At 37.2% G+C, this 26,862-nt stretch overlaps 3 protein-coding genes across 8 annotated transcripts; 2 read left to right on the plus strand and 1 right to left on the minus strand.

Moving 5' to 3' along the window:
* Positions 1-218: 218 nt before the first annotated feature.
* LOC112292577 (COBRA-like protein 7) lies at positions 219-3,580 on the plus strand. Its single transcript, XM_024541192.3, has 5 exons — positions 219-1,050; positions 1,189-1,444; positions 1,556-1,698; positions 1,801-2,301; positions 2,410-3,580. Exons 1-5 carry the CDS (start codon positions 679-681, stop codon positions 3,175-3,177), a joined length of 2,040 nt encoding a protein of 679 aa, XP_024396960.1. The 5' UTR covers positions 219-678; the 3' UTR covers positions 3,178-3,580.
* Positions 3,581-6,099: 2,519 nt separating this feature from the next.
* On the plus strand, positions 6,100-10,457 carry LOC112294413 (ACT domain-containing protein ACR9). 5 transcript variants are annotated; one of them, XM_024544787.3, is made up of 7 exons: positions 6,100-6,827; positions 7,724-7,932; positions 8,081-8,299; positions 8,414-8,519; positions 8,806-9,184; positions 9,494-9,778; positions 9,895-10,457. In XM_024544787.3, exons 2-7 carry the CDS (start codon positions 7,779-7,781, stop codon positions 10,036-10,038), a joined length of 1,287 nt encoding a protein of 428 aa, XP_024400555.1. In that variant the 5' UTR covers positions 6,100-6,827; positions 7,724-7,778; the 3' UTR covers positions 10,039-10,457. The 5 variants fall into 5 exon arrangements, with proteins under 5 accessions (XP_024400555.1, XP_024400546.1, XP_024400574.1 ...); XM_024544778.3 differs by having other exon boundaries at positions 6,100-6,731; XM_024544806.3 differs by having other exon boundaries at positions 6,100-6,334.
* A 1,550-nt stretch (positions 10,458-12,007) lies between these two features.
* LOC112292709 (glycerol-3-phosphate acyltransferase RAM2) lies at positions 12,008-15,288 on the minus strand. 2 transcript variants are annotated; one of them, XM_090246727.1, is made up of 3 exons: positions 14,808-15,288; positions 13,673-14,578; positions 12,008-13,533 (listed from the first exon to the last, which is right to left on the minus strand). In XM_090246727.1, exons 2-3 carry the CDS (start codon positions 14,318-14,320, stop codon positions 12,592-12,594), a joined length of 1,590 nt encoding a protein of 529 aa, XP_090102853.1. In that variant the 5' UTR covers positions 14,321-14,578; positions 14,808-15,288; the 3' UTR covers positions 12,008-12,591. The 2 variants fall into 2 exon arrangements, with proteins under 2 accessions (XP_090102853.1, XP_024397238.1); XM_024541470.3 differs by having other exon boundaries at positions 13,673-14,625.
* Between the last annotated feature and the right edge of the window lie 11,574 nt (positions 15,289-26,862).

Raw genomic sequence — 26,862 nt, forward strand, 5'->3', positions numbered from 1 at the left:
CTTCGGAAGAGTCCTTAAAGAATTACAATGAGTGACTATTGGGACAATCGACACTTTTAAAAGCGACTTGAAGGTGATTATTACCTGCACTCGGGTCGCTGGATAATTGTGTGAAAATCCCTAGTGAAGGCTGTGACCAGTCTCGGAGGGGGTTAGTCATATGGATCTCCAGACTAGTTAGGCTATATATGACGCCCCAAATCGCCATTACTAGTTGTGGTCTGTAGAAGGCCGCCACGCCGCCCCAATTCAACGGAGCGCTACTACAGCTCTCTCGCCACTACTGATCACTCGTTCAGCTCTCTCTTGGTTTTGCTGGATTGCTGCTGGCCAAATCAGCCAGACAGCGTTTGATTTGCTCTTGCGACGTTCTGAAAGTTTCTTCCTACACTGCCTCTGCGGGTACACCTCCGAAGCCTCATAGAGGCTCGTTCTGGCGATCCCTGGGGTTGATCTCTCACTATTGAGGAATTTTAAGATCTGGTGGATTGGGAGCTCACACTGTCCACTGTAGATGTCAGCTTGAGATTGGATCTAACATTGAAGACTTGGACTTGCAGTTTGGTAACGGCTCTGCAGAACTGACTCTTAGTTGAGGATTTGGATACGTTGGACTAGATTATCAGGTGTTCACATAAGTTAAGCAGGTTAGCAGGAATAAAATCTGATTACCTTCGAATGATAGCCATGAGTCAGTTTAATGTTGTTGGGGGAGTGATTTTCATTGCTCTCTTCTCCGTTTTTGCGACGTCTGCGGAAGGAGAAGCCAGCGGAGGTCTTCCCATTCCGCAGCAGCCCCTGCACTCTCCAAGGATTGCTCCACAGCCCCCAGTTTTGTACGCCCCTGCCCCCGAGCCCGCACCTTTGTGGCCTCCTTGCGATGGAGTAGATATTGTTTACATCAACAATTACACAGCGAGGATCTACCCTTTCCTCGACGACACTCCCTGGTTGCAACCTTACAGATTCGAGTCTATTGTGACAATCACCAACATGGGATACTCAACAGTTGAAGCCTGGGCGATGGGAATAGATTTCCAACACAATGAGGTAAGTATCATTTCTGAACCTCACTCACTCAACCAGTCGACACATGCGCTGCAATTCATCCCTTGCTATGTGACGAGCATTGTCACTTGGCGGAATTGTTCTTCATGCCCTCGTATTCACATGGTGTAAATTGGGCAGATTCTTGTGGACGCTGAAGGTATTGTCTTGGAGGACGGGCGCCTCATGCCAGTCGATGTTTCCAACGGCACCGTCCTGACACAAATTCCTGCGGGAGTGCTGAAGAATGCTATCGAGACTGCTGGGGATATGAACCAGGTTCAGAAGACTTTCAAAATCAAGGGCACAGAGTTCGGGAAGAAGCTGGATCCCATGCCGAGAAGCATCAACATTACTCTAAAAGGCTACAACTGCAGTGAATCATTACTCTATGGAAGTAAGTGGGTTTGCAATCGCTTTTCTCTCTTGGTCTACATAGCTACGTTTTCTCCTGATTGCTCCTGCTGCTATATCTGAAGATAGTGGCTACTTGGAAATACCTTTGCAGATAATACGATGCACACTTGCTGTTCGGAGCCGAACCGAAATGTCACCTTGAATGACGAGGAATTTTTCTTGAATCCTGAGACCGGGAACTTCACCATCATGTACGATGTCATACAGGCTTATCCCGGCAGCTACTTGGCGCATGTAAGTGCCAATATTGTGATTCTGGCTTTGGTATGTGTGTAATGTGATATCTGCATAAAAAGGTTCTCACTAAAAGCATTGAATGCGATCCATTTGATGCAGGTAACACTCTCTAATGACAGTCCCATTGCGCGTCTGGATTTCTGGAATATTTCTTTTACATGGCAAGAAAATGAATTCATAACCAAGATGATGGGCGCTACAACGCGAGAAGCCGACAGGGAGGTGTGCATGAACGGAATTGCAGGAAAAACTTACTCGGATCCTGATATGAACAACGTATTCTGCTGCTCGGTGAGTCCGGAAATCGTCGATCTTCCCATTGACAGAACCAACGACACGCAAATAGGTGGAATTGAGTACTGCTGCAGGAACGGAACCCTCTGGCCAGCGCTGCTCGATGAGAAAAAATCGAAATCCGCTTTCCTGATGAATGTTTACAAAGTTCCGCCTATGAGCAGTCAACTTAATCATATTATCCCTCCCGGAAATTGGAGAATTGGAGACGGGAGGTTCAAGTGCGGTATTCCACGCCGAATCAAACCTACAGCTTACCTGGATCCTTACCTGCTGTATGAGACCACTGCCTTCAAGACCTGGCAGGTACGAACTCCTTTTTCTACAAAGCTAGATTGCTCTTTGACTCTCTTTGGCATGCATTGGGCTTTGGAGTTCGCCACTTCTAGATGTTGATCAAGATTGATGGTGTAGGTGACTTGCAATGAGACTGAGAACAAACCCCCTCCGAAGTGCTGCGTCTCATTCTCAAAATACACCAACGATTCAATTGTGCCTTGCCGCACCTGCGCCTGCGGTTGTCCTGCAAGCCCGCAACCAGCGTGCAATGCAAGTGCCTCTGCGATGTTGCTCCCCTACAGTGCCATTACCATGCACCCGGAAAATCGAACACGGCAGATCCTCGCGTGGGCGGACATCAACCACAACAAGAATATTCCGAACCCCCTTCCCTGCCAGGACTATTGCGGTGTAGCCATCAACTGGCACATTGTGTCTAACTTCACCGGCGGATGGAGTTCCCGCATGACGCTGTTCGACTGGTCTGACGTGACTTTCCCGGACTGGTTTGCCGTCCTCCAGATGCCGGGGGCTTATCAAGGCTTCCAGCAGGCCTACTCCTTCAACGCCACCAAGATGCCGAACATGAACGGCACGGCGCCTGACAACACCAGCGTCATGGTTACGGGGCTTCAGGGCTTGAACTACCTGATGGCTGCGACGAACCGATCGGCAGGAAAGTTGCAGTCCGTGTTCTCCTACACGAAGCTCACAACGTCAGGGATGCGTGAACAAGACTACTTTCCTGAGAAGGTTTGGTTTAACGGCGAAGAATGCGTCATGCCAGAGGGCTTTCCATTGTCGCGAAGCGGAGCTCTTCCAACACGTCCCGGGGTTCTAGCTTTTGCGATCTTCCTGATGTCCTGCACAATGGCCTTCTATGATTTCTTGGGTATTCTGTAAGAGCCTCGGCATTAGCATGTAAAGAACAATACATCGAGTCAGCTTGAACAATACGATCAGCGTTCGATAGCTTATATTTGTAGTGTGGGGCAGGGGATCAATCGATTCATTCATTTATTCTTCAGATTGTCTGCGGACTGCCACAACCAGCAGTCGCAGGAAATCCAAACTAGTGGCCCTTGAGTTGTATAATACATAAGGCGGAAGACGGAGGTTTTTGTCACCCAGGTAAGAGCTTGATCGTGCTTTTTTCCTGGCGGTGGCTAGTAAGTGGAATGTGTGAATCTGGAGGGCCGTGGCGCCAGCTCCCAAATCCGTCGTGACGGCTGCGCGCGCCTTCCAGCTCCTCTTCCAATTAGCTCAGTAAACATGAAAACAAGAGTATACATATATAATTTTCTCACGCATGGTCTTCAAATTTCTCATTCGCCTTCGCATATTCTTCAGAGCCGTGCCATTCACAAATGTCTCGACTCGACTCCCAAGCCGGAGTTCAGTCTGAACCATGGTCTTTTCTTCAACCCAGGTTCCATTTTGTTCGGGATATATGCTTTCTTCGATTTAACCGAGCTCATTGAAACTTGTTGATTCACGCTCAGTGCCGATTCAACGCATCGCACCTTCAGTGACGACCACCGAGAAAGACCCCCAGACTGGGCACTGGATGCATATATGTAATCAAAACAACAAAAGAACCAGGTGCTTGGGATGAACATGTTCTACAAAATATTTATTCAAAAAAATTGGGTCTTCCAAAATACTTTCTTCGCTTGTTTAGGTTGAAAGTATAAGATAGTTGAGTGTATCTGAAGAGGAGTCCAATATCTCAACATAAAGTTGTGTGGTGAGGTAAAGAAGTCTATGGACTTGTAACTATATTGGCACCGTCATTTGGGTTCAAAGTTGGGAGTTGTTGAGCAGGACAAACCATCCTTGCTTCTAAGTGTCACTCTAGCATATATTTATTCTGTAAAATGCATAAATATTTATTTAAGGAAACGTTGCGACCTATCTACTATTCTAAAGCTTGGTGGCAACAAGTAGAAGGCAAAATAAAAATCTCAGAAAGTTGGTTATATATAACAAATAAATTTAACTATTGATGAGAATATGAAGATCAAATAAACTGAATGGTAATTTATTTATGTTATGTTGTAGTATGTAAAACACAGCCTAATAAGGAAAACAAATAACAAAATTATCTTTCTTTTAAAAAAACCTATATATCTATGTAATATCTCTGATATATTTCAAAAAATATTATTATCATAAAATATTGAAAATTTAAAATTGCAATCTTTAGTTTTGTATTTAATATAAAAAAAATCTCTTTAGAATTTTTTATAGCAGGTTGACACATGTATAATTCATATTATAACTTCTATGTTTTCTCCATACTACAAATAAATTTCGATAATTATTTCAAGCTTTGTAAAAAACCAAAATAATAATAATAATAGTAATTTATAAAAATTAAAGATAAAAAAGAATGAATATAGAATTATATAAATACCATTTATTTAATATTTATAAAATAATAGATTGGCACTATAAAATATGTTAGATAGTTATAAAGAAATTAAGTTTTCTATAGCATGTGGTTATATATAGAAAGTATTGATACTTGTCAATAACATATTTTAATGTCTTAGTGATTTTTCAAATAAAAATATAAAAGTCAAATTAGTGAGTTTTCTATAAATGTGGAATAAGAATAGATATTCGTGTGTTTAGAAACATGCTAAATTGGTAGAAATTAATTACATTCAAATTTATAGGAAGACATATTTAATTAAAAATGTCTTATTCACAATGATTAATTTGATTGATTTAAATTATAATAGTCCAATGCAATAATATCATTATGGTAATAAAAATATGTAGCCTTTTATTGTTGTGTAAAAGATGAGAAAAATGTACAATTTGTTGACAATATTGCATTATGTTCAATCTTCAAGGATCTGAATAGTTTTGAGTAAATTTAGATTTATATGTTGAGTCAGTATTGTTTCAGAATTAATGTTTCTGTGTTGCTCAAAGGTAGTGATGATTTATAAGCAATCATGAATAATATGTTTACCACGTAAAAATCCCCATCAAATGTTTTTCAAACTTCATGCTCACTTATTTAATCTCATGGTTGATGGACATTATTGTTCCTTTATGTACTTTTTCAAACATCTTAGTTTATTTTAAAAAAATGATTATTATTTTCCACTTCAAATACTTATACGTCAAAGAATAAAATCCCATCATTCTTGCATTAAAAAAAAAGAAAAAAGAAAAAAAGAATATCAAATCAACATTCACTATAAAACCCTATTCACAAAAAAAAACAACATTTCATCCACAAAAAGGAATGGCCATCTAAAAAAGCATGTGCATCGCAAATAAAAGACACACAAAAATAGCTCAATAATAGATTGCACCATATGATTATTTTAGGGATCATTAATAAAAAATTCAAAAATTCGAATGACTTCGTCCATGAAAAACATTAAGTTCATATTTGGTCGTTTTTAACAAGAAAACTATTTCTTAATTAGGATTGTAGTTTTTGGACTGCTGAATACTAAATGGGCAATGTTTGGTTTGTTTTAACTATATTAGTGTGGGAAGTGGTGGAGAATAGTGTGGACCAGTAGAACCATTCAGATCCATCGGATACTGGGCGACACTGGGTTTAATAATAAGCCCTAAGGGGGAGAATAGATAGAACAGAAGAGTAATGGCGGGAACTGTGCTGCAGGGGGGCATTCTCCGCCACAAGCTCCGCCAGCGTGGACCCGCCACACGAGCAAAGCCCTGACAACTTGGGTGGATCCGTCCAAAAGCGGCAGATCGCGGCGGCCTGCGTCCCGCAGAGAGCCGCAGTTTGAAGACCCCACCTCCGCTCAGAAGTCACGCGTCAGATTTGCACTGCAACAGTAGCAGCAACAGCAGCAGCCATCGCACACACTTAGATCCTTGATTCTGTTATTCACGATCTTCACTGGCCTCATGGATCTTAGTGAGACAGGCGGTAATTGTTCCATGTTAATGGAATTCAATTGTCTATTGTTGATTGACTCTCTCGCAGCAACCTGAGCTCTCCCTCTCTCTGTCAGGTGCCTTTCGCTAGAAAGGCTGCCATTTGCTTTTCGAGAGCAATCCGAAGGTGCAGATCGCCGTCGAAAAGTGGCATTCGTGTGGGCTTTTTGTAACGGTGTTTGTGATTTCGCTTCTGCAGTTGGGGTTTTGTGAAATAGCAGGCGGCGGTTGTGGAATAGGAGGAATTAGTGATTGGTTTTGAGGTGTTGTGTGTGGAAGAGTGAGCGGAGCAAGGGGAGGAGGGAGTTTGTAGGGGTTAGAAGTAGACATGGCACGGAGAGTGGGGGGTTTGAAAGCGTGGAAGAAAAGAAGACGTACTGGAGAGCTGGAGAACCAAGTCTAGGTTGAGGTAGAGTCAGTGGGTTGTTGTGACGTTGGGGAAGTACTGGGCGTTAGACTTCGGTTCAGTGCGCTGTTCGAGGCAGGGCAACGTAGACGGTTGCTAGCATCCTTCGAGAAACCAGGTAGGGTTTTTGAGTTTGTAGTGGTGCTGGGTCAATTGTGTACCCATTTGTGCAGATGGTAGAGTTTACATCGCGTCTTTGGAGGGTTTATTGGAGGTGGGTTGAGTTTGCGATGCAGGTTGACTGCGTTTTGAATGGCAAGTGGAATGAGAACATGCAGAGCTGTTTTGGATAATACCTGCCCATGTATTAGATGCGGAGCGAATGTCGATCACGGTTGCTTGAACCGTGATCAATCATTGGATGAGGTTTAATCTCATTTGTATGATAAGCTTAGTATGGGTCAGAGGGAGGACGAGACTTATCCAAACTATTTTTCGTCTGATTGCTGCTCTTTACAGTGTGGTCCTCGTAATTGGATTTTGAGACATTGTTCTTCCGCAACTCAACTTCGAGTCTGTTAGGAGATCTTTCATACGTCTGGGATGCAACCAGTGAACGTCTTTTGTTTAATAAGCATGAGACTATAACGTGTTATTGCATAGAAGGATGTGTATATCCCAACTTGTATGTTAGGTGTGCTAGAACACCACATGTATCCAGAATTTTAGCAATGTCTCCAAACTTTAGAAACTCTGGCACAGCTACACAAGCCATTCTGGGGCCCGAGAATAACTGGATTTAACTGGCCGTTACTTACCACAGTAACAACTGAACATTCTGTGAAGTTAAATCACAACGCTTCCATGGAGGAAGAATTGATAATGTCAGCGCCAGATTAGTCTTGGATTTTCGGGACTCTGGAGGTGTAGGCGCGAAAAGCAATTGTAGAATTGAGAAGTGGTTGGCCCTTGCTGTAACGTTTTAGAGTCTTGTTCTGTTTCTTAGTTTTGTGGTGACCCTCCTACAATCACTACTATTGCAGCGAGGCATGCTTTTGAGAACCCTGTAATATTGTGTTCGTTTGGTGGATACTGTGACACATTTGCTCATCTATGTGGTCATTTCATCCGCATCATTCGAATCCTTAGTCCGTTTGGTGCCTAATGCAGGTGAGAAAGTGGTTGGAGGACTGCACCTGTGGGGAGGGGCGTTTTCAGAAGAGAAATGAGGGTCTACACTGATGAGTATGTGGTTGTGCGAAAGGGCAAGAACCTTGGGGATCCAAGTGAGGTAACCATCAATTGCCCCGACAAAGTGGGACTTGGTTGCGATCTGGCACGGGTTGTATTCGAGTTTGGCCTCAGCGTGACGAAAGGGGGTGCGTATCTAGTAGCACATCTTCAGGCCATGTTCTTGAAAGAGTGTGGTGTGTTTGCTACAAGCATAACTTTTCTCAATGGCCCTTGTTCTCAGTCATACATGTCCCGTAATCTACAATGTTTCTCATCGAGAATCCTATGTTGCAGATATATCAACCGACGGACGCTGGTGTTTTGTGGCTCTGTGGGTGATACCCAGATCGAACCCTTCTGTTGTGCGTTGGTCACTGCTGAAGCAACGTTTGGAGGACGTCTGCCCGTCCGCTCTGGGTTCAATGTTACCTACTGTAGCTCCTCCTAGACTGGAGTCGAAGAAAATCCTACTTCTGCAAGTCCGCTCGTCTGATCGGACCGGCCTCCTCCATGGTGATTATTTGCTGTTTCGTTCTAGAGCTTATTTATTGATTTATTGATTGATTTATTTATTTATTTATTTTTGTTTTGTGGTGATTTTATAACATGGAACGATTGGCCACCCAGATGTTGCACAAAAGTTGTGGGAGATGGAGTTAACTATTCACAAAATCAAAGTATCAACTAGCCCGGATGGAAGAGCTATTGATTTGTTCTTTGTCACAGATAATAGGTACTATTTCCATCTCTAGAAATGTGTCATCTCTTGGCCACTTATCGCATCTGGCTCTGTGGACTACAGTGGTTAATGCTGGTTTTCACATTTGCTGTGTCGATAAGTTCAACGAAGCAGCAATTTCAGTTAGTCGACATTATTATGAACGCCGAATCCTCTCTCTCTCTCTCTCTCTCTCTCTCTCTCTCTCTCTCTCTCTCTCTATATATATATATATATATATATATATATATAGTCACACACATATACCGATAATATGTTTCGTATTTCATTTTTGTTTCAGAAACAAAGACCCTTGGAAGAAGAGGGCGGAGGAAGTAACAAAGGAACTGAAGGAATTTTTGGGGGAGCCCTGTTCACATTGTGAGATCAGTCTTGCCGGGCCAGAGTGTGGGGGCTTGACTTGCTCCCCCTTGCCTGCCTCCCTGACCAAAGATATATTTTATGATGATCCTGCAAACTTTGAAAAGGATTATATCACTAGTGAAAAGGATCATACCAACAGTGAGAAGGATCACATCAGAAGTGAATGTCATGATAACAATGTTTTTATTGTCGAGAACAACACTAGCCCTATTCACAGCCTATTACAACTCAATTGTAAGAGCCGAAAAGGTCTATTGTACGACTGCCTCCGTACCGTGAAGGACTTCAATTTGCAGGTTGCTTTCACAGTTTCAAAGTCTATTACCTGATTTCTTTCTTACCACTTATTTATTTACCCATTTATTGGTTTGTTTCCTTTAAGTACTTTTATGTTTTTGTAAGGCTGAGGCATTCACTATGAAAGCATCGGATCATCGGGAACAGGATTTACTACTTTACCCAAAGTTTTCCCCTAATGATTCTATGGCTGGATATTTGCACAGTGCGGATGGCTTTTTCTTATGTTTACCAGTCCTCAAAATCTACTGTTTCCGCTCTTCACTAACGTTAAAGCAACACTTTGGCTCGTGTGCTGATTTTAACAGGTGGCACATGGGCGTATTGCCATGATGGAGAATGGCAACTCTGAGATCAATGTATACGTGTTAGGTCCAAATGGTCAGAGGATCACCGATTTACAAGAGCAGAAAGTTTTGGTGCAGTCTCTGGAAGAGGAAGTTGGGCATCCTGTGCGGATTAAAGTGGGGACAAGAGGGCCTGACACAGAGTTGCTTGTCGCCACTTCCATCGAGAAGTGCGGGAGAGGTCGACCTCGAGTTTTGTATGACGTTACTCTAGCTCTGAAGATGCTTGACATCTGTATTTTCAAGGTATTCTCATCTCGATCAGTTTCAGTATGCTCAGTTAAGTTCATTGACATCAGCGATGCACTCACTGCGCTTGTTTCTATTCATTGCTCAGAAAATCACTGCTTGTTGCATTTCAGGCTGACATCGGAAGGCACTGTTATCATGATAAAAGTTGGGAGATCTACCGGTTTCTGCTCGTGGACACACAAGAGTCTTCGTTGACATGCAGCAGAACGCGCAACCTTATTGTGGATCGAGTGCGGCACATTCTACTAGGATAAATATCACTTCGTGTTTCAATTTTTTTGATCTCTTACCGACTTTGGGGAGCTTCTTGAAGTGTGGTGCATGGCAGAGACTCTCACTAATGTTAACCTTAATTTGGTAGCAGCTGCTCCCGGAATAGGCATATTATTATAGTGTGAGATAGTAACTGTGTTTCAGAGACGCTGCGGGATCCATCCTAAGGATCTGTTTTTTTGTGCGGCCAGCTTTTCGTCAAGTACTTTCCAGAGAGCTAACAAGTTTGTCAAGTACTGTCTTTGAACCAGTCAGTCAACAATAGCGCTATCTTAGAATCATATCCTACTACAAAGGTCATTATGTGATTGTTTCAGGAGACACTTTTCCGATTGTTCATGTAACCTATGTATATCTTGTAAATATCCATGAAAGACAACCTTTGAACTATTGGTGACAATTCGTAGCCTCTCTGCATGTGTTCTCTTTAGGAGGTTGATCACCCACCATGTTTTTGAAGACAACAACTAGAAGATCAATATTTATGTTTCATGTAGCACAGTTCTTTTACAACAGTAATGCACTGTAGTGTTACCTTCAAATACACGTGATACACAGCTAGCTGTGATAGCAGGATTTCTTCAAAGGAAAAATGTTTTGGAATTCTCCAGTTAGAAACAATGTTGAGAAGAATTTGTGAGGTAGCCACGACACCGACGGGGAGCAGGTGTAGCAAGCTGAATAGTCAAAACTCTCCATTCGAGTACTATGAAGCAATTCAATTCCTCCTATTCACCCTACACCAGCCCAATACTCCAGTCCTGACCTGTGGCAACCGTTTCTGGACATGCGTCAGGACAATTTAACAAGAAAACAACAACCTTCAAACAAAAAAATAATTTTTTTGCCTTGTTGCATGTGAACAGGGAAATAAAGCTCCCATTGCAAGGTAGGTGGTCAGCACATAATAAAGCCAATTGTAGTTGTCTTGCAGTATGGAAGGTGGGTTTCATCCTTTGCCAAACAAAAGAACTTCAATGCTAGGTGTTGTGTGTGTTGGACAATTCACTCAATTAAAAACAAGAATTTCAGCTGTAAATGAGCTGTTCAAGTCCAACCGAAACCCCAAACTCATTGCAGGTGCTTAGTGACATTGAATGTAGGGTACAGAATCTGGAACTTGTGTTGAAGATGTAATTTGCCAACAAATCGAAAGGAGAAGAAAAGATAGGTGAGATGCTTTTCACGTGGTGGGGCTTTGAAGGTTCGAACGACCTCCCACCAGATCCACAGAAGGATACAACCTCCAAATGCTCGATGACCATCAGGATGGTCTCACTCCCATTGAACCCACCTCGCAATATTATGGGTGTTTTCATAGTGAAATTTTAGGAATATTTGCATTTTTTAATATTTAGGGTTGTTTTATTTTTTAAATATGAAGTCAAAATTTGTACGATAAAGATTCATTTCAATCTACATATTTCTTATCGATTTTGACTATGTATTTTGTCTCATGTAAAGCCTTTGCAAGATCTTGTTGAAAAGAAATTGATTTAGTAATGTGTTGAAAAAAAAATTGAGTTGGTATCTTTTATAAAACATTAGACTAAATTTGAAGTGGTCACGTATAATCACATTTTATTTATTTTTAAATCGAAATGTTAATGACACACAACATTCTCCAAAGCATTTTTTTTAAAAATCAATTGTTGTTGTATACATATTTATATTGTACAATAGTATTCGATAACTTCTAATATTGTACTTTACATCACATAATTGTCCCATTCAAAATACACTTTCTCATGAATGCAAACATGTCGTTGAATTCATTAACTGAATTACTCAAATGTACTTGCATATTCCTCAATAACACATTATTATTTTTTATTTCATTTATTAAATTCAAAATGAAAACAAAACCCATATGTGTGAATTGCCAACTTTCAACAAAAAAAATTGTATATTCACCCCCCCCCCTCCCCCCTAATTCTGAGTTTAATGATGTAGCTCTTAAACATTTAAAATAATAGATTATGTAGTAATCTGAACCCCCAAAATACATCTGCAAAACTGTAAGTAAAATATTAAATTTAAAAAATAAAAATAAAAAAAATTATCGGAGGGGGTTCCCAAGATTAAAAATCCGACGTCTATGAACAACAGCTCTAGAAAAAAAAATCATCACACTAACCTAACCCGAAAAATTAGAGGGAGTGTTTTATGTGCTTTTTTTTAAAAGGACATGGAACTAAAGAGTTACTTGATCCTCTTAAAAAAACGATAACGTTCAATTTGTAACCCTGAAGTACACTTCATCTAGGAAGCTTGTCCAAATGAGAATGAAGCAGCAATTCAGCTACTTGCAGCTAAAGTTACAGCCACTTATAGACTTGGTGTGACAAGTTTTTCTGAAACAAAGTAAGGCAGGAAAGATCAACACCCAGAGGGAATACTATGTACACAATCTTTGTGGACTCAGACCCTTAAGTCCAGGCCCAAACTTCACTTCCAATAATCCCTGAATTTGAGGTGCAGATCCTTCAATATTGTTTGGTAGCTAACTCCGGCGTTCAGGCCCACCCCTATTTTTACGGGTCTGATCGCTGGCCTCTCTCACTATTCCTGGAAGGCAAGCATGCGAAGATCCTGCTTCTTTGTTTCAAAAAATGGCTTGCAGGAACCACGCCATCGTTCCCTGCTAAGATTCGATACTTGTCTCGCCGCGTCAGGTTCGTGCACTTGAAACCCAGAGATGCCGCGAGGACTCGTTGAATGTAGTTCGCAACCTCGTGACTACTCTTCCCGCCGCTGCAGGTCATCTCGTGCGGAAGCTGATCTAGAAACTCCAATTCATACCTAGGGCTGGGATTCATCAGAAAGATAAAGGGGTCCAGTGCCTTCCAGCCCCGGGCTGTCGTGCCGTGGAACATGGTCGTTTTGACGTTCATCGTGACGGGAATGATTTGGTCGGCTAACTCCGCGAACAAGGAGCTGAACCGAAGAAGGTATGGCTCGCGGCACGTCGTGCCTTCTGGGCACACTGCAAGATCTCCCTCGTTGAGAAGCTTTGTCATGGTCTCCGCATCGGTTTTCCGACACCTTGTGAGTCGGACTGTGGGGATCGGCGACAGTATCTCCGAGACCTTGCTGATGCTGTAGGTTACTGCTGTAACTTGTCGCCGACAGGCTATTGACAGGAAGATGGGGTCGAGCAAAGTGCGGTGAGAGCAGACGAAGAGCACACCGCGTCTGCCGCTGGTTTGGGGGCAGCTGGGGGGGATTCCTTTCACGCGGATGCTAACGCCAAGCATGGCCTCCAGCGGCAGCGCATACCACATGGGTAACACGGTGCCAAACACCATCCGAATGAGTGCTAGAATAAGACCGATCGGCGACCAGAGAATAATTACGAGTGACATGAGAGGTGTTGGTCGACATACTAATCTGCCGTCATGGAAAATGAGCGGCTTCAGGTAGTCAGCTTTGGCAACTGGCTCGACAGGCTTGAAGCTCGGTACTAAGTATGCCTCCTGCACATTCCCAGCATCATGTCGATCTCAAATCCTATGAGTAGATGAAACTGATGCGGAATGAATAGCCAGTCATAGCAAACAAGAAGTCAGTCATGGTACCGAAGCCAGAACTTGAATTTCGATATGTACTAAGCACCTTGCAAAGAGCCATAAAAGGAAAGTCGCTGGCTCGGTCTCCGAGAGCGATGTCTGGAAGGTCATCGCCAAAGTATTTCTTCACAGCGCGCGTTTTGTTAGCTCCCACAATCACACCGGCACCCATTACCAAACCCGTGGCGTAACCGCTCTTCGTGATATGAAGCTCAGTACCTATGACTGCCTCGACGCCCATGTACTCTTTCAGAAATGACTCTACCATGATGCGCGGATTCGCAGTCACCACATACCGCTTACCGCAGGAGACGAAGATGCTGTAGCTGACGGAGTGCATGTCTTCCAAGTAAAATTTGGGCAACACGCCGCGCGCTACAGACTCGATGTCGGACGCTTTCAAGCCAGCACATGCAATGAAAATGAGCAGTTTGGTACCGGCAGCCTCGGAGAAGAAGTTGTAGACCAGCCAAATTATTGGAGAGGCCAGCAAGAGGACGATGAAGCGGAGAGGGCTTCCAGCGTCGAACGCAATGAGCATGAAGTAAGGGAACGAGCTTCTTGATCTGAGGAGCGTCCCATCTAAGTCTGAAATAATCGTCTGTTTTTCACGACCTTCCACTTTACAAGTTTCGACTTCAGGAAATGACTCAGCGCAGAAGAGATTAGCATCAAACACTCCTGGAATTTCCATGATGAACTGAGATCCGAACAAAAATGACTGCAACTCAATACCGACGAGCAACTAGCTGGAAACAGGTCCCAATGCCCTGCCAAAGGTCAAATATGTGTTTTGCGACAGTTTAATTCCCGCACAGCGTCAGGCCTCACATCCCTGAAATCAAGGACTTCTTCATTCTATAGCTGAGAATTTTAGCTGCATGTACTTAAGGCGATAGTGGCACTTGTGGTTGTCATCGCTCCGCTGCGTGCACTACTGACTGATTAATCCCTGAAGCAATCGCATATAGACCAAGCTGTGCGTTACTTGCTGCACATCTGTTGAAGAAAAACCTTGTTGAGAAGCATGTAGTAAGGGAACCAATTTGCTACAGAAAAGAAATGAAAAAAATAAAGAAAAAAATGTAAGAAAAAGGAAGAAGAAAAAAGAGCACAAATAATTGCTCTTCAGATCAAGTTGAACTGGACGAGTGAGGTAGAGTTCGAATAAGGGAGGAAACCTGTCCGAAGTCTGATGAGCATGTATTCTAAACTGCATATGGGGGGCGACTCCTACAATTGAGTTCAACAACATGCGATCCCGCTTCTGGTATCAGCCAACTTGACGGCGACTCAAGCTAATTCCAGTCCTATATTTTAACAGATATGAACCTTGCCCCCAACTGAATACGCGATTTAGCACAAGCAAGCTGCTAAATTCCTTTCATTTTCGAGTAACCTGCAACTACTCATGCTAAATCACCTAACCATACAGAACCACATGGTATATGTCAAGCCTGCATATAGCAAAACTAGTGAGCTACGACCGCAACTTCCCCTTGGCCGCAAGCAGAGGAGAGAAGTAGACTGAAAACTCCGAGCAATATGTGGGGGGTGAGGAAGTGGGATGTCTTGGAGCCTCCTCAGAACGGAGTGGGTCGGTTGCAAGCTGGTAGTTTCGTCAGTCCTTGCCTGGTTCCGATTATTAAAGAATCATGAGAGCTTCTACCTGCAATTTTAACAATTTTCCATAGTCTTAAATAATTTACTGCCATTCCGTAGTATGAAGTGTTGGGCGACTTTTCTGACATTCCTGGGTACTGGGAAAGTTCAAAATGATTGAATGGTACTGGTTTATTTATCTGTAATCACATGGAATATTTCACCTCTGAACTTTAGCTTGGTCTCCAGTGGGGTTCCCGTTCGATGCATCGCGTAGATATCATTGCGATACTCATAAGTTTCGTTGCAAACTCCCTTCCATGTGAACGAGATTGCTCATATGCACAGTAGACCCAATGATCGAACGCGTCTGGCCTGACGTGGAGCTTGTGAGGGATCGATCACCACACGGTTCTTAATTTGATTCACCTGTTCTGTCCTCAGCGTACATTGTACACTTGAACCATTGATGTGGCCTGCAGGACTGGCAGGTTTCTATTATATTTTACTCTACGGGTTGGTTGACAAATGTGGATAAGTTAATTGTCGAAGTAACTTGGAAGACTTCCCCTCCTCATGTCTTTGCATAAGACAAAAGATTAAACGCGATAACATTCTAATTCTTGCAATTAGTCTAACTTACAATCAGCAATGCACTTGGTCAACCTGAGAAGTTGTTTCGTGATATTTCTTTGTATGCACAAATTGCTATTTCCCACCTGGACTTAGACATTATAGAATCCAAATCTAAACTTATAGATCGGATACAGATCAAAGTACATAAATTTTGTCTAAGTAGTGTGTATTCTTTTTCTGTTCCGTCTCATATGGTACACAAGAGATGGCAGTAAATTATTTAAGACTGTTTTTGGAAAACTGTAGTTGACCTTGGTATTATACGCTGTGGTTTGAGACTTCATGGAATAATAAATATAATGTAATTTCTGCAAAATGGTACAAATTGTCTAAAAACGTCACATCTATTCATTTCATCATACTTTATAGTGATAAAATTATCAAGAAAAATTTCAAACTTATCCCCAAGACATGTATACTAAATGACAAGGTTGTAAAACTAGAATTGTATTTAAGAGTTCCATTTGAAAAACACAACGTATCAAACAAAGATTTGATATGGTTGCAAAACTAAGAGAGCATATTGTCAATTTGAACACTATTAATGATAATTTTTTTTCAAAGTTTAATTTATAATTTTAAGCTTTGGAGCCACCTCATAGTTGATCTTTTTAAGTCTTGTGCATAAAACTTTCTTTGATTTTCTTCAAATATGTTTGATTTTGTCTTTTTACATACATTCATCATGGTTTATATAAATATATGTGTTTAGGGAATAGTTAAATTAATCCATGCATTTAGTAAATCAACCCACCCATCATCATTGGTTAAGGATCCAAATTTTTTTTATTTTATTTTATTTTTATTTATTGGTTTTCAAGTAGTAAAGTTCTAACAATGGAGAATTTTTTGATGATGGTTAGGATGGGTGGGTCAATTTAGTAAATATTTGAGTTGATTTAATATTTCCTTATATATACACACATAAACAAATAAATAAACATAACTTATTTTTGTAAGAAAAAGAAACAAAAATTATTATATGTATATCAAAATCCAAATGTTTAAAAATGTTAGGACAATACAAAGCATCAACATTGTAACAAAGACGTGCTTGTTGTCATAAAAATTACAAGTAAAATGCATTTTACTTGTATAGTAGAAAATTATATTTTGAATGATGGTCCAATTATTTGTGGTGAAATGATTAATTTTTTAGCTGTTAAATGCTGGCTCTACAAACCTTGTGACAGAATTTATTTAAGCTGCTACTTTCATAAGATCATGAATCTTTATTAATTTCAGATCAGATGTCGGTTTTATTGTCCTTTTTATGTATTTTTGTACGATTTTTATTATCACTATTTAAAATTATTACCTTCATGAACTTCGCACTGAGTCCCATGATACCATTTTCAACCAGCATGACAATCCGAACTTTAATAAAATCTGGATATTCCCCTACTATGATTTTCAATAAATTAAAATGAAAACCCAGGGTGATCATCGAACCCAAAAACAACAACACTCAGGTTTTAGGGTTTAGGGAAAGATCTGGTTCAGAGTCTTCAAGGGAAAATGACAAAGCCACAAGTGTAATAAATTCCGTTGGTCATTCCCAGCGGGCAGTAGTTTTATGGGGAGAGCGGTAATGGAGGTTCTCCATCTAGCCACGGTAATGAGGTATAGCCGAGGCATAAACGCTAAAGAGGGGGGGTTGGTACTGGAAGGAAGTCCCAGCTGGATTCACGTGGAGCACTCACCTCGGCCAAAGGAATAGATGAATGTCAGGATGGATGAAGAGGTCGGGAATAGGGAGGAACAAACAAGGAAGCGAGCAGCAACAGCAGCAGTGGTCTTGTCCGTCTGACAGGCGCAGGCAGGGCTCTGAAGGCTGAAGCTCACTACTGACTTGCTTACTTACTTTACTGCGATGGGACCCTGATGTCGATGCAATCGTTCCATGTGTCCGCGCACCATATCCTTTATGGTCTTGTCAGGGCTCAATCTGGCTGCTCCCCTCCACGCCCAGTGCCATCGGGGAGAAGAAGAAAGAAAGAACAGAAAAATCTAGAATAGGGCTAACCCCTGTCCAAGCACAAAGCCATGAATAGCAGCAGCAGCAAGCAACAACACCTTCGAAGCAGAGGAAAAGGAGCTGCTGGTGTGGCAGTCGCGGCGACATTGGCTGGCTGGCTGGCTGGCTGGCTGGCAGGGAAGAAGTCGATGCCCCTCCGGATATAGCGCAGCCTTACGTCAACAGTCCGAAAGAGCTAACAAAATCTGCGTCACAGACGAAAACGGCGACAGAAAACAGGACATAGAAATTGTGATATTGCTGCTCCTCCTCCACATTCATCTCGTCGCCATCGTCGTCGTCGTCCAATATCGCGGCTGGATGGAAGCAAGGAAGGAAGCAAGGAAGGGACGGAGGATAAAGTTGGGGCTCTGGGGGGTGTCGCATTGAATGCGATGCATGTGGCCTCACCAGCAAACGAGCGAGATGTCCATTGCACAGGAACAGAGCACAGCACAGCACAGCACAGGACTGAGGAAGGAGGGGAAAAGGGCCTCCTGACTCTTCTGCTGCTACTCTATCCATCTTTATCTCTCTCTCATAATGCATATCGCACTGCCTGGCTTTCCCCTTCACTTCGCCCCCGAAGTCGACCCCGCCGCTCCTGCCTCTTAACAATAACAGCACCACCAGCACCAGCAATCCCCCCCCCCCCCCACTCTTATTACTTTATTGACGAGGGAGGGGAGCATGATCATGGTTTTCTTTGATTCCAATGTGTATGGGCTTGTGGGTTGCATGATTAATAGTTTATGATTGGTTTCCATATGGTTTTCTAAGAACAATAGAATATATAATAGAGTATATAATCATCATATAATAATAAAAATAATAATCTAATATTGTAAATTGATGCAATTTTATTGGTATTTTTAAATTAAAAAGACATATATATTTAGGAATGGTTTTTCATTCTACATGACTAGTATATGAACACCTACTTGAGTGTCAATTGCTTGCTGCCTTCTTTGAGCCCAATACTAATGTTTGCAAGAGGATACTTGGACACTACTAGGATTACATAGATGCTTTTGGTTACTTGGATAAGTGAGGAGTGGGGATTAGTTTCTCAGTGATGCAACCCTCTCAAGGGATTTTATGGAGGGTTGCCGAATATTATATGGTGAGTTGGCTGTCAAGGATTGTGAGTTTTGTTGCTAATTTTTGGTGGGAGGCAACTAGAGAAGAGTGTTAATCTTGTACCAATAAACATAATGTCACAACAAGTGCCAAGATCTAGTAACCATTTTTGGTAGGGGATAATGGCCTTAGTATTGTCAATGTATTTTTTCATTTTTTGGAATGTGGGGTGGGAAGAAGAGTTTGTCAAGGATGTTTAAGCTCTACTTGGTTGACTACCATTGTGATTGCCACCATACTTAATCTCTATTGGAAGCTCAAGTAAAATTCCTTATAATCTTGGAGGGGGTATAGGATGTGTTTGCAATATGGATTGAAGAGTCATAACATCTCAAGTCAAAATGAAATTAGTTAATATATTATGATGCAAGAGATTAGGAAGAATCTAAGACAAAAAATGTTAGTTTATATTGATTGCATGCGAGGAACATTGGAGGACAAGGAATAGGAGACAAGAACATGGACAAGGGAGAGTTTAGAATAGAGAACAAGGAACAAAGGAGGAGAGCAAGGATAGGGAATTGGGAATGAAGATGAAAACATAGACATGGGATCAAGAATGGAGACAAGAATAGAGACAAAGATGGAGATGGATGGAATTAATTATAAGTTGATATGAATATAAGGAGTTTTACATATTTTATATTTGGTACAAACATTTTGAAAGTTAAGTTTTTTTTTTTTTTTTTTTTTTTTTTGTATTTAATATAAACTTTAAAATCATTTTGAGAATGTTCCAACAAAAATGCCATGTGCATCAACACATAATTAAGAATGAATAATTAACACTAAGATAATTTTTATAGTTATTTTAATTAACTTTAATTAGTATTTCTGAGAGAGAATTTCTCAAAATAATGTAAATACTACTTTAAAAATAATAATAATAATAAATCTTCTCTTTTGCAAGCAGTAACTCTATTTTTTATCCCAATTTGTATTTCTTTCAATTTCTTTCCTTCTTGTTGTAACTCGAGGGTGGGTTCTTCTTCACTTTTTTCTTTGCAATCTACCTTATTGTGCAAATCATTTTCCCAATTTAGAGTATCACCTCTACCTCCATATTGCACATCTTGCCATGATCTTCCACCATCAGCTTTTACTGTAATTTTATTTTAGAACCTTGGTGTTGACATTGAACCCCATATACAACAAAACTGTATATCTAACTTGCCAATGAATTGATGTTTGATATTAAGATTGGTAGAGAATTATTTTTGTGAATTGTAATTGGATTGCGCTTACTTGATCGAACTTGTTCCAAATACCTTTGATTTGATTGGCTTTGATGCAATTACACCTTGTAAATCAAAAGTTATATTCTATATCATATGCAATTACTCAACCAAAATTTCTGTGACTTTTATTTGCATAAAACTCTTGATTCTTATTAATAAACTGTTTCCATTGACATTCTAGGAGTTGTTAGTTTCATGTAGCTTAGATGTTGTCATGTGTGATGTATTTAATAACCAAGGATATATAATCACAAGACCATGTGGTCAAGTATTTGCAGATCGAAGATATTTTTAAATTGTTGCTTACCCCTTTTGCAAAGTTTTTCTTCATGTTATCAATTAGTTCACTCACAAAACTCCAATAATGAATTTCCACCTCTAGAAGTTATTCTTTTCCTTTGTCTTCCTTTATGAAGATCTCTTTAGGTGCCAAAAAAAAAAAAAAAAAGTAAAGAAAAAAAAACGCAAAATAAAACAAAACAAATTCCAATTCAGTAGAGGTCAACACTTGTTGTTATATATATATATATATATATATATTCATTTCATCTCATTTCCTTTTCTTCTTCTTCTTCTTCTTCTTCTTCTCCCCCCTCCTTTTTGACTTTTTTGACTTCTTTGACTTTTTCTCTATTTTATAATTTTGTGGTTTGTCTTTAATAACACTTCTTCTTAGATCATTTTAGGGGAGTTGGAAGAAGTTTTTCTCAAATTCTTTTAAAGGGCTTCTAGGTATAAAGAGCCTCTCACCCTCCATAGCATACTTAATTAATTACTTAATTAATGTATAATTATAAAGTAGAAGATTCATCATAGGAATTAAATAAAAATTCAACCACACTTCTTTTTTATTGTAAAATCTTGCTCTAGTATACAAATAATGTCTAATTTTGCATGATTTCAATTAAATTTTTTTGTATTCTATCAAAATAATAAATAATTTTTTAAATCCTAATAGTCAAATATGACCAATAGCTATTAAATGATTGATTAAATATTTCTTTGGCTTGACAAGGAAAGAAAATCAAATTTCTGATTTTTATGCATAAAAATATACTGTTAAATGCTGTAACTATCCAAGGTGTGTTATCTTCTTTTACAAGCTACAAGAAATTTTAGAAAGTTGATTATCTATTGTGTTGAATTTATTAAGGTTAAAAAATAAAATAAAAATAAAATAAAATCTCTAAAATATCTTGAGACTGGGTATTCTCTTAGTTCTACTACCTTTAAAAACAATTTACTATAAAGATATAATTTTTAAAAAAATAACCATAAATATTAGCATAAGTTATGATAAGAATTACTGAGATTCGAAACTAAATTTAAAATAATATTAAGTCAATTTTTTTAAATATTTTTATTTACAACGTGCTTATTTATTTATTTATTTATTTCCATAATTGAATTTAGATATTTTTTAATTTTTTCAAAATAATATGTGACTTAATTTTCGACCAAGTATATTTAATAAAAAAATATCATTAAAAAATTAGTATCGTAAAATGATTTAAATTCTAAATAATTACAAGTAGAAGTAAGGGATCTAAATACATTGTAAGCATTCAAGTAAAACTTGAGTACACGTTAAAAATACATGGTCAAAGTTAGATTTGGATATATATATATATATATATATATAGATATATATATTTCTGTAATATTTATTTTTGCAAAAGGATAAACTTTTTGCCAATTTATCATAAAAAGACTTTGCTAGTATTAAGCTTTTTTTCTTAAATTGTTTTTGATATTATGTAATTTCTTTTACAGATTTATAGTGTCATTTTTTTTCTAATTTTTCTATCTGATAAAAGTTTTATTTATAATTTTTTTTATTATAATGATTATATTAAAACCAATACATTTTTATTTTTCTTTAATAATAACACTATTTTTGCATATGCTATGTATTTGTTATCTTTATCATGTAAAATTTATTACTTTAGGCCAAATTATGAATCTTTTAAAATTTTATATTTTTATATTTATTAATTATTTTTAAATTTTTATTACAATAAAAATTATATAAAATTTTTTTCAATTTTCTATTTAATTTACCTATACATATTCTAATTTATGTTAATGAGTATGCTTATTTTTATCTAAAATTTAATAAAATATTAAACCATGATTATTATCTTATATTTTATGTACTTTTTGTATATATATTATAGTAAGCTTGCATGCCATATATGATTGTCTTTATAGAAGTTTAATAGATGTCTATATTACTTAAATAAATAGAAGTAAATAGAAATAAGTAGAAGTAGCTAGAATATGTTAAGTAGATATAATCTTCCTTAAAAAACTTTTAAAAATATTTTTAATAGAAAATTAGATCTTTAGGTTTTTATAAATATTCCATGTAGCTATTTAAACTTGGTCTACAAGTTATTTACTTTTAAAAAGCTAATTTGAAATCATTCCAGATCTTGATGCTTGAAACATAAATCTTAAGGTCTTTAGAAAGCTTCTACAAGTCTTTTTAGATAGATTGTATGTACAAAAGTAAAAATGAAGCTATTCTCACTCTTGTTAATATCTTTATTAATATTCTACAATACAAGTCTCTCTAGTTTCATTATATTTTATAATAGCCATTATAATTTATTTATTTATTTATTTTAAATAAAATCTCTTAATTCTTTATAAATATGGCACAATTAGAAGAAATAAAAAGTGCCATGGTGCAAATGAAAGAATAAATAAGAGATTTGATGTTTGCTACTCAATACTTTTCAACCTTGTCAATCAACATTTAGAGTGGTTAATTATAAAGTCATAGACACAATATGACTTTCTTTAATGATTGTACTATCTTAAGTAATTTATACAATTATACTAGCTAAAGAACCAAAAGTTGCTCTTATAGAAAGATTTTATAGTATCAAATCTAAGTTTTAAGAAATTATCAATCAAGAACAATTTTTGAATAAATTTTGATCTCTTACTTATCCAATCCAAACATCTCAACTTAAAATTATTACAACTTTACTTATTGGATTAATTTCGTATTAGTTATCAATATTTATAGAATAATAAAATCTTATATTAAATGACTAAGATACAATTTATAATTTTTAAAAATCTATTTATAAAAATATATTATAATTTTTAGGACAACTAATAAATTTTGACAATTAATAATTGATGTCAAATAAGATAACAATGCACTTATTAATCAATGTTTTTACAAATTATAACATAATATGAAGAAATTATTACTTAGCTTGCTTAATTTTTAAAATTTGAGTTAAGCTATTGATTTTGCTATCATATTCTATAACCAATTTTTAAATTTTAATTAAAAAAACTATACATTAGAACCTTTACACTTTTATATTTTTTGCTGCAAATACTTCTATCAAACAACATATACAATCAAAAGTAGAAGACATGCAATTTAAAGATATATGTTTTAAATCCCTTACAACATATAAAAAAAATAGATAAAAAAGATCATACCTATATTATTGAAAATCAAAGCATATTGCTTAATATTATCTTAAAAAATAAAAAATCATAAAATAAAGAATATAATTTTAAAAAATAACAATGTATCAAAAAAGAATAGCTTACCTAGCAATACTAAGGATTGCAGGCCAAATTCTTGTGAAAACCTTATTTTTCTTTTGAACCATCTCCTTGCTTTTTAGTACATGTTTGTTTAAGATCTAAATAACCTACTACAATTATTTATTAAATTTTAATGTCTTGTTAGATTTTAATTCCACTACTTTTTTTATTGATTAAAATTTTACTAATTTTCATAGAATATTATTAATACAAATAATTAAACTTATATATATAAAAGTCACAAATTGATAATATTTATCTTAAAGATATTCCATCTATAAAATCATATTACTAGAAGTAAATCTACTAATAGTCAAAAAATATACTAATAACTAATATTATTAAATTTCTAAATAATGTTATTATTTTATAATTATCATGGTTGAAAAATAATCCTTGAATTAATAAGCTATCATATAGTCTTGAATTTCTTCTTGTCTTATTTAAGGGGAAAAAAAATATATCTAATTTTTTGAAAAGACAGATCTCTATTTGTAAGAGCTAAGGCATTTTTATAAGCAACAAAAGAAGTAGATTTGTTTTTTATTTATGCAGCACCAAATCTTTGATTAGATGAAGTTATAATAGAATTCTAAATTAATATAAATAACATAAAGGTATATCTAAGAGGAAGAATATTAATATATTGCAAAAAAATTAGCCTTATAATTTTATAATTGACCTTGAATAAGGAACTCAATTCTTTTTTGGACCAACTAACAACTTGATACAAAATGAACTTGTTGCTTTAATAGAATATATTGATGAAAATCATGCAGAGAACTTTATCCAACATTCAAAACCTTGTGCAATTGCACTCAAATTATTAACTATCAAGAATTGGTATCTTTGCTTTTAATATTAGTATTTCTTGACCAATTGGATCAAACTAAATTTTGTACTAAAATAGATGTGCAAAAAGTCTAAAATTTGGTATATATCAAAGAAAGAAATGAAAAGAAGACTACATTCTAAACTGGGTATGGTTATTTTCTAATATAATATCATGCCTTATGGATTTATTAATATTTCAAATAATTTCTAGTATTTAATGAATAAATTATAATTTTAAATATTTTAGATAATTTTGTCATATATTGCTTGAATAACATTCTTATCTATTCAAAAAAAATATAGAAGAGCATGAATAACATGTTTTTTCACATACTACAAAAACTTAGAAATATAAAAATTAATGCTAAGATAGAAATTTATATATTTTACACAACTTAAGCAGAAATTTTGGAATATTTTTTTATTATTGATGGTTTGCAAATAAATTCCAAAAAAACCATTATAGATCAGAAAATTATATAAAAAATTTTTATGTTTAATATTTTTTGAGATTTGCAAACTATTATTAAGAATTATTGTCAAGTTTCTATTCTACTTACACAATTAAGCTACAAAAATAAATTAAAGTAGAATTAAGATGCAAGTTAATAAGTTAAAGTTTAAAAACGGATTTTACCTTAATTTATCTTTTATGCTTTAAAGATTTTTGCAAGTCAATATTTTTAGAATTATTTCCATTAAATTTTACATGAGGTGCATTTCTATTACAAAAAAAAGAAAATGATAAGCTTTATGTTATTTTATTCCATTTAAGAAAATTCTTGGCAACCAAGAGTAATAAGAAAAATGATGACAAAAAACTTCTTATAGATTTGTTTTAAAAATCAAAATGTTATTTAGATTGTAATTTTAATCCAATCATAATTTATATTGATAAAAAGAACCTTAAGTGTTGCATGTCAACACAAGTCTTAAATTGTTGGCAAATCAATTAGAGCATGTTTTTGTCACAATTTGTATTTAATATTACATATTAGCTTGAAAGCCAACAAGACTTGTTAGATGTCTTCTTTTAATATTCTTATCTTAGAAAATTTATATTAAAGTTTTACAAAATAAAAAATAAAAATATTTTGTAATTTTCCTTGAGTTAAAAATTTAAATAAACATGTTGATTATATTTTTTTGGGTATACTTGAACTTTTCATTTTTAGATGAACACATATTGAAAACATTCATCCTCCTTGGTACCCACTATAAGAATTGATTCGTGATGGCTCAATTTGTATCCTCTCCAAGATTAATAGAATTCGCCCTCTGTACTACATAAAAACGTATGAAACCCAAGTGCACAACATCGCATGCAATCCATTTTTTCCTTACAAAAATCACTCAATACAAAAACAGTGCAGCTGTGTGAAGCAGGGTAGATAAACCTCTCCGATCATTCCAGAAAGCAGCAATTGTACCCCTGGCGTCATCACAGCAGCAGGGAAAGGCAGATCCTTTGCAGACAGAGCAGCCTCGACACCGCCTGCCGCATTCATCAGAGCCCTAATACCCATTGAATTCTCATGCTTTCTAATCCACTGTCCGCGGTGTTCACCTTTTTTGTTGCCATTTAGTATTCCGGAAGGTGTTTGAGCTGGCTCGAGAATGCGCTGCGGTGGCACCTCAGGTGTCAGAAGGGAATTGCTCCCACCTGTGCTCGTCAGTTAGCCTCGACTGACATCGCCATTTGTTGTTATTCCGGCACATCCCTGATTCCAAGCCCTCACTGTGACAAATTCATGGACTTTACGAAACCCCCCTCGAGATCGGAAAAATGGATTCATTGTGGATGATAACCTCCAGTTTTTGCATTGTCGGAAACTTTATTTTTCTCATCGGCGATTGCAGAAGGCATATTCGGTAAATTGGTAAAGAGCTTGAAATGGAAAAAAAAGGTTGGTGTGGAAAAGCCACTGTCTGTATTGATTGTGTCGTCGACTCAGGTTTGAAGAATTGTTTTTAGGAACCATGGTTCTCGAAAAGACCATGACAGGAGACTTATGGCCACGTTGTGTTTATAGATTACCTACGCTTTAGTCAAGTGCTGGATTGTTGCCACTTCGTGAGGTTTAGCATTTTCAAAATAAATATTTTGGCACTATTAAGGTAGTTGACCCATTCTCAACCCCTCTCATTTTCAACCTATAGGTAAGATATTTTTGCAAGTTTAGCATTTGA

Source organism: Physcomitrium patens, chromosome 2, assembly GCF_059467195.1.
Source record: "Physcomitrium patens ecotype Gransden chromosome 2, ASM5946719v1, whole genome shotgun sequence".
In the NCBI taxonomy this organism is placed as follows: Eukaryota; Viridiplantae; Streptophyta; class Bryopsida; order Funariales; family Funariaceae; genus Physcomitrium; species Physcomitrium patens.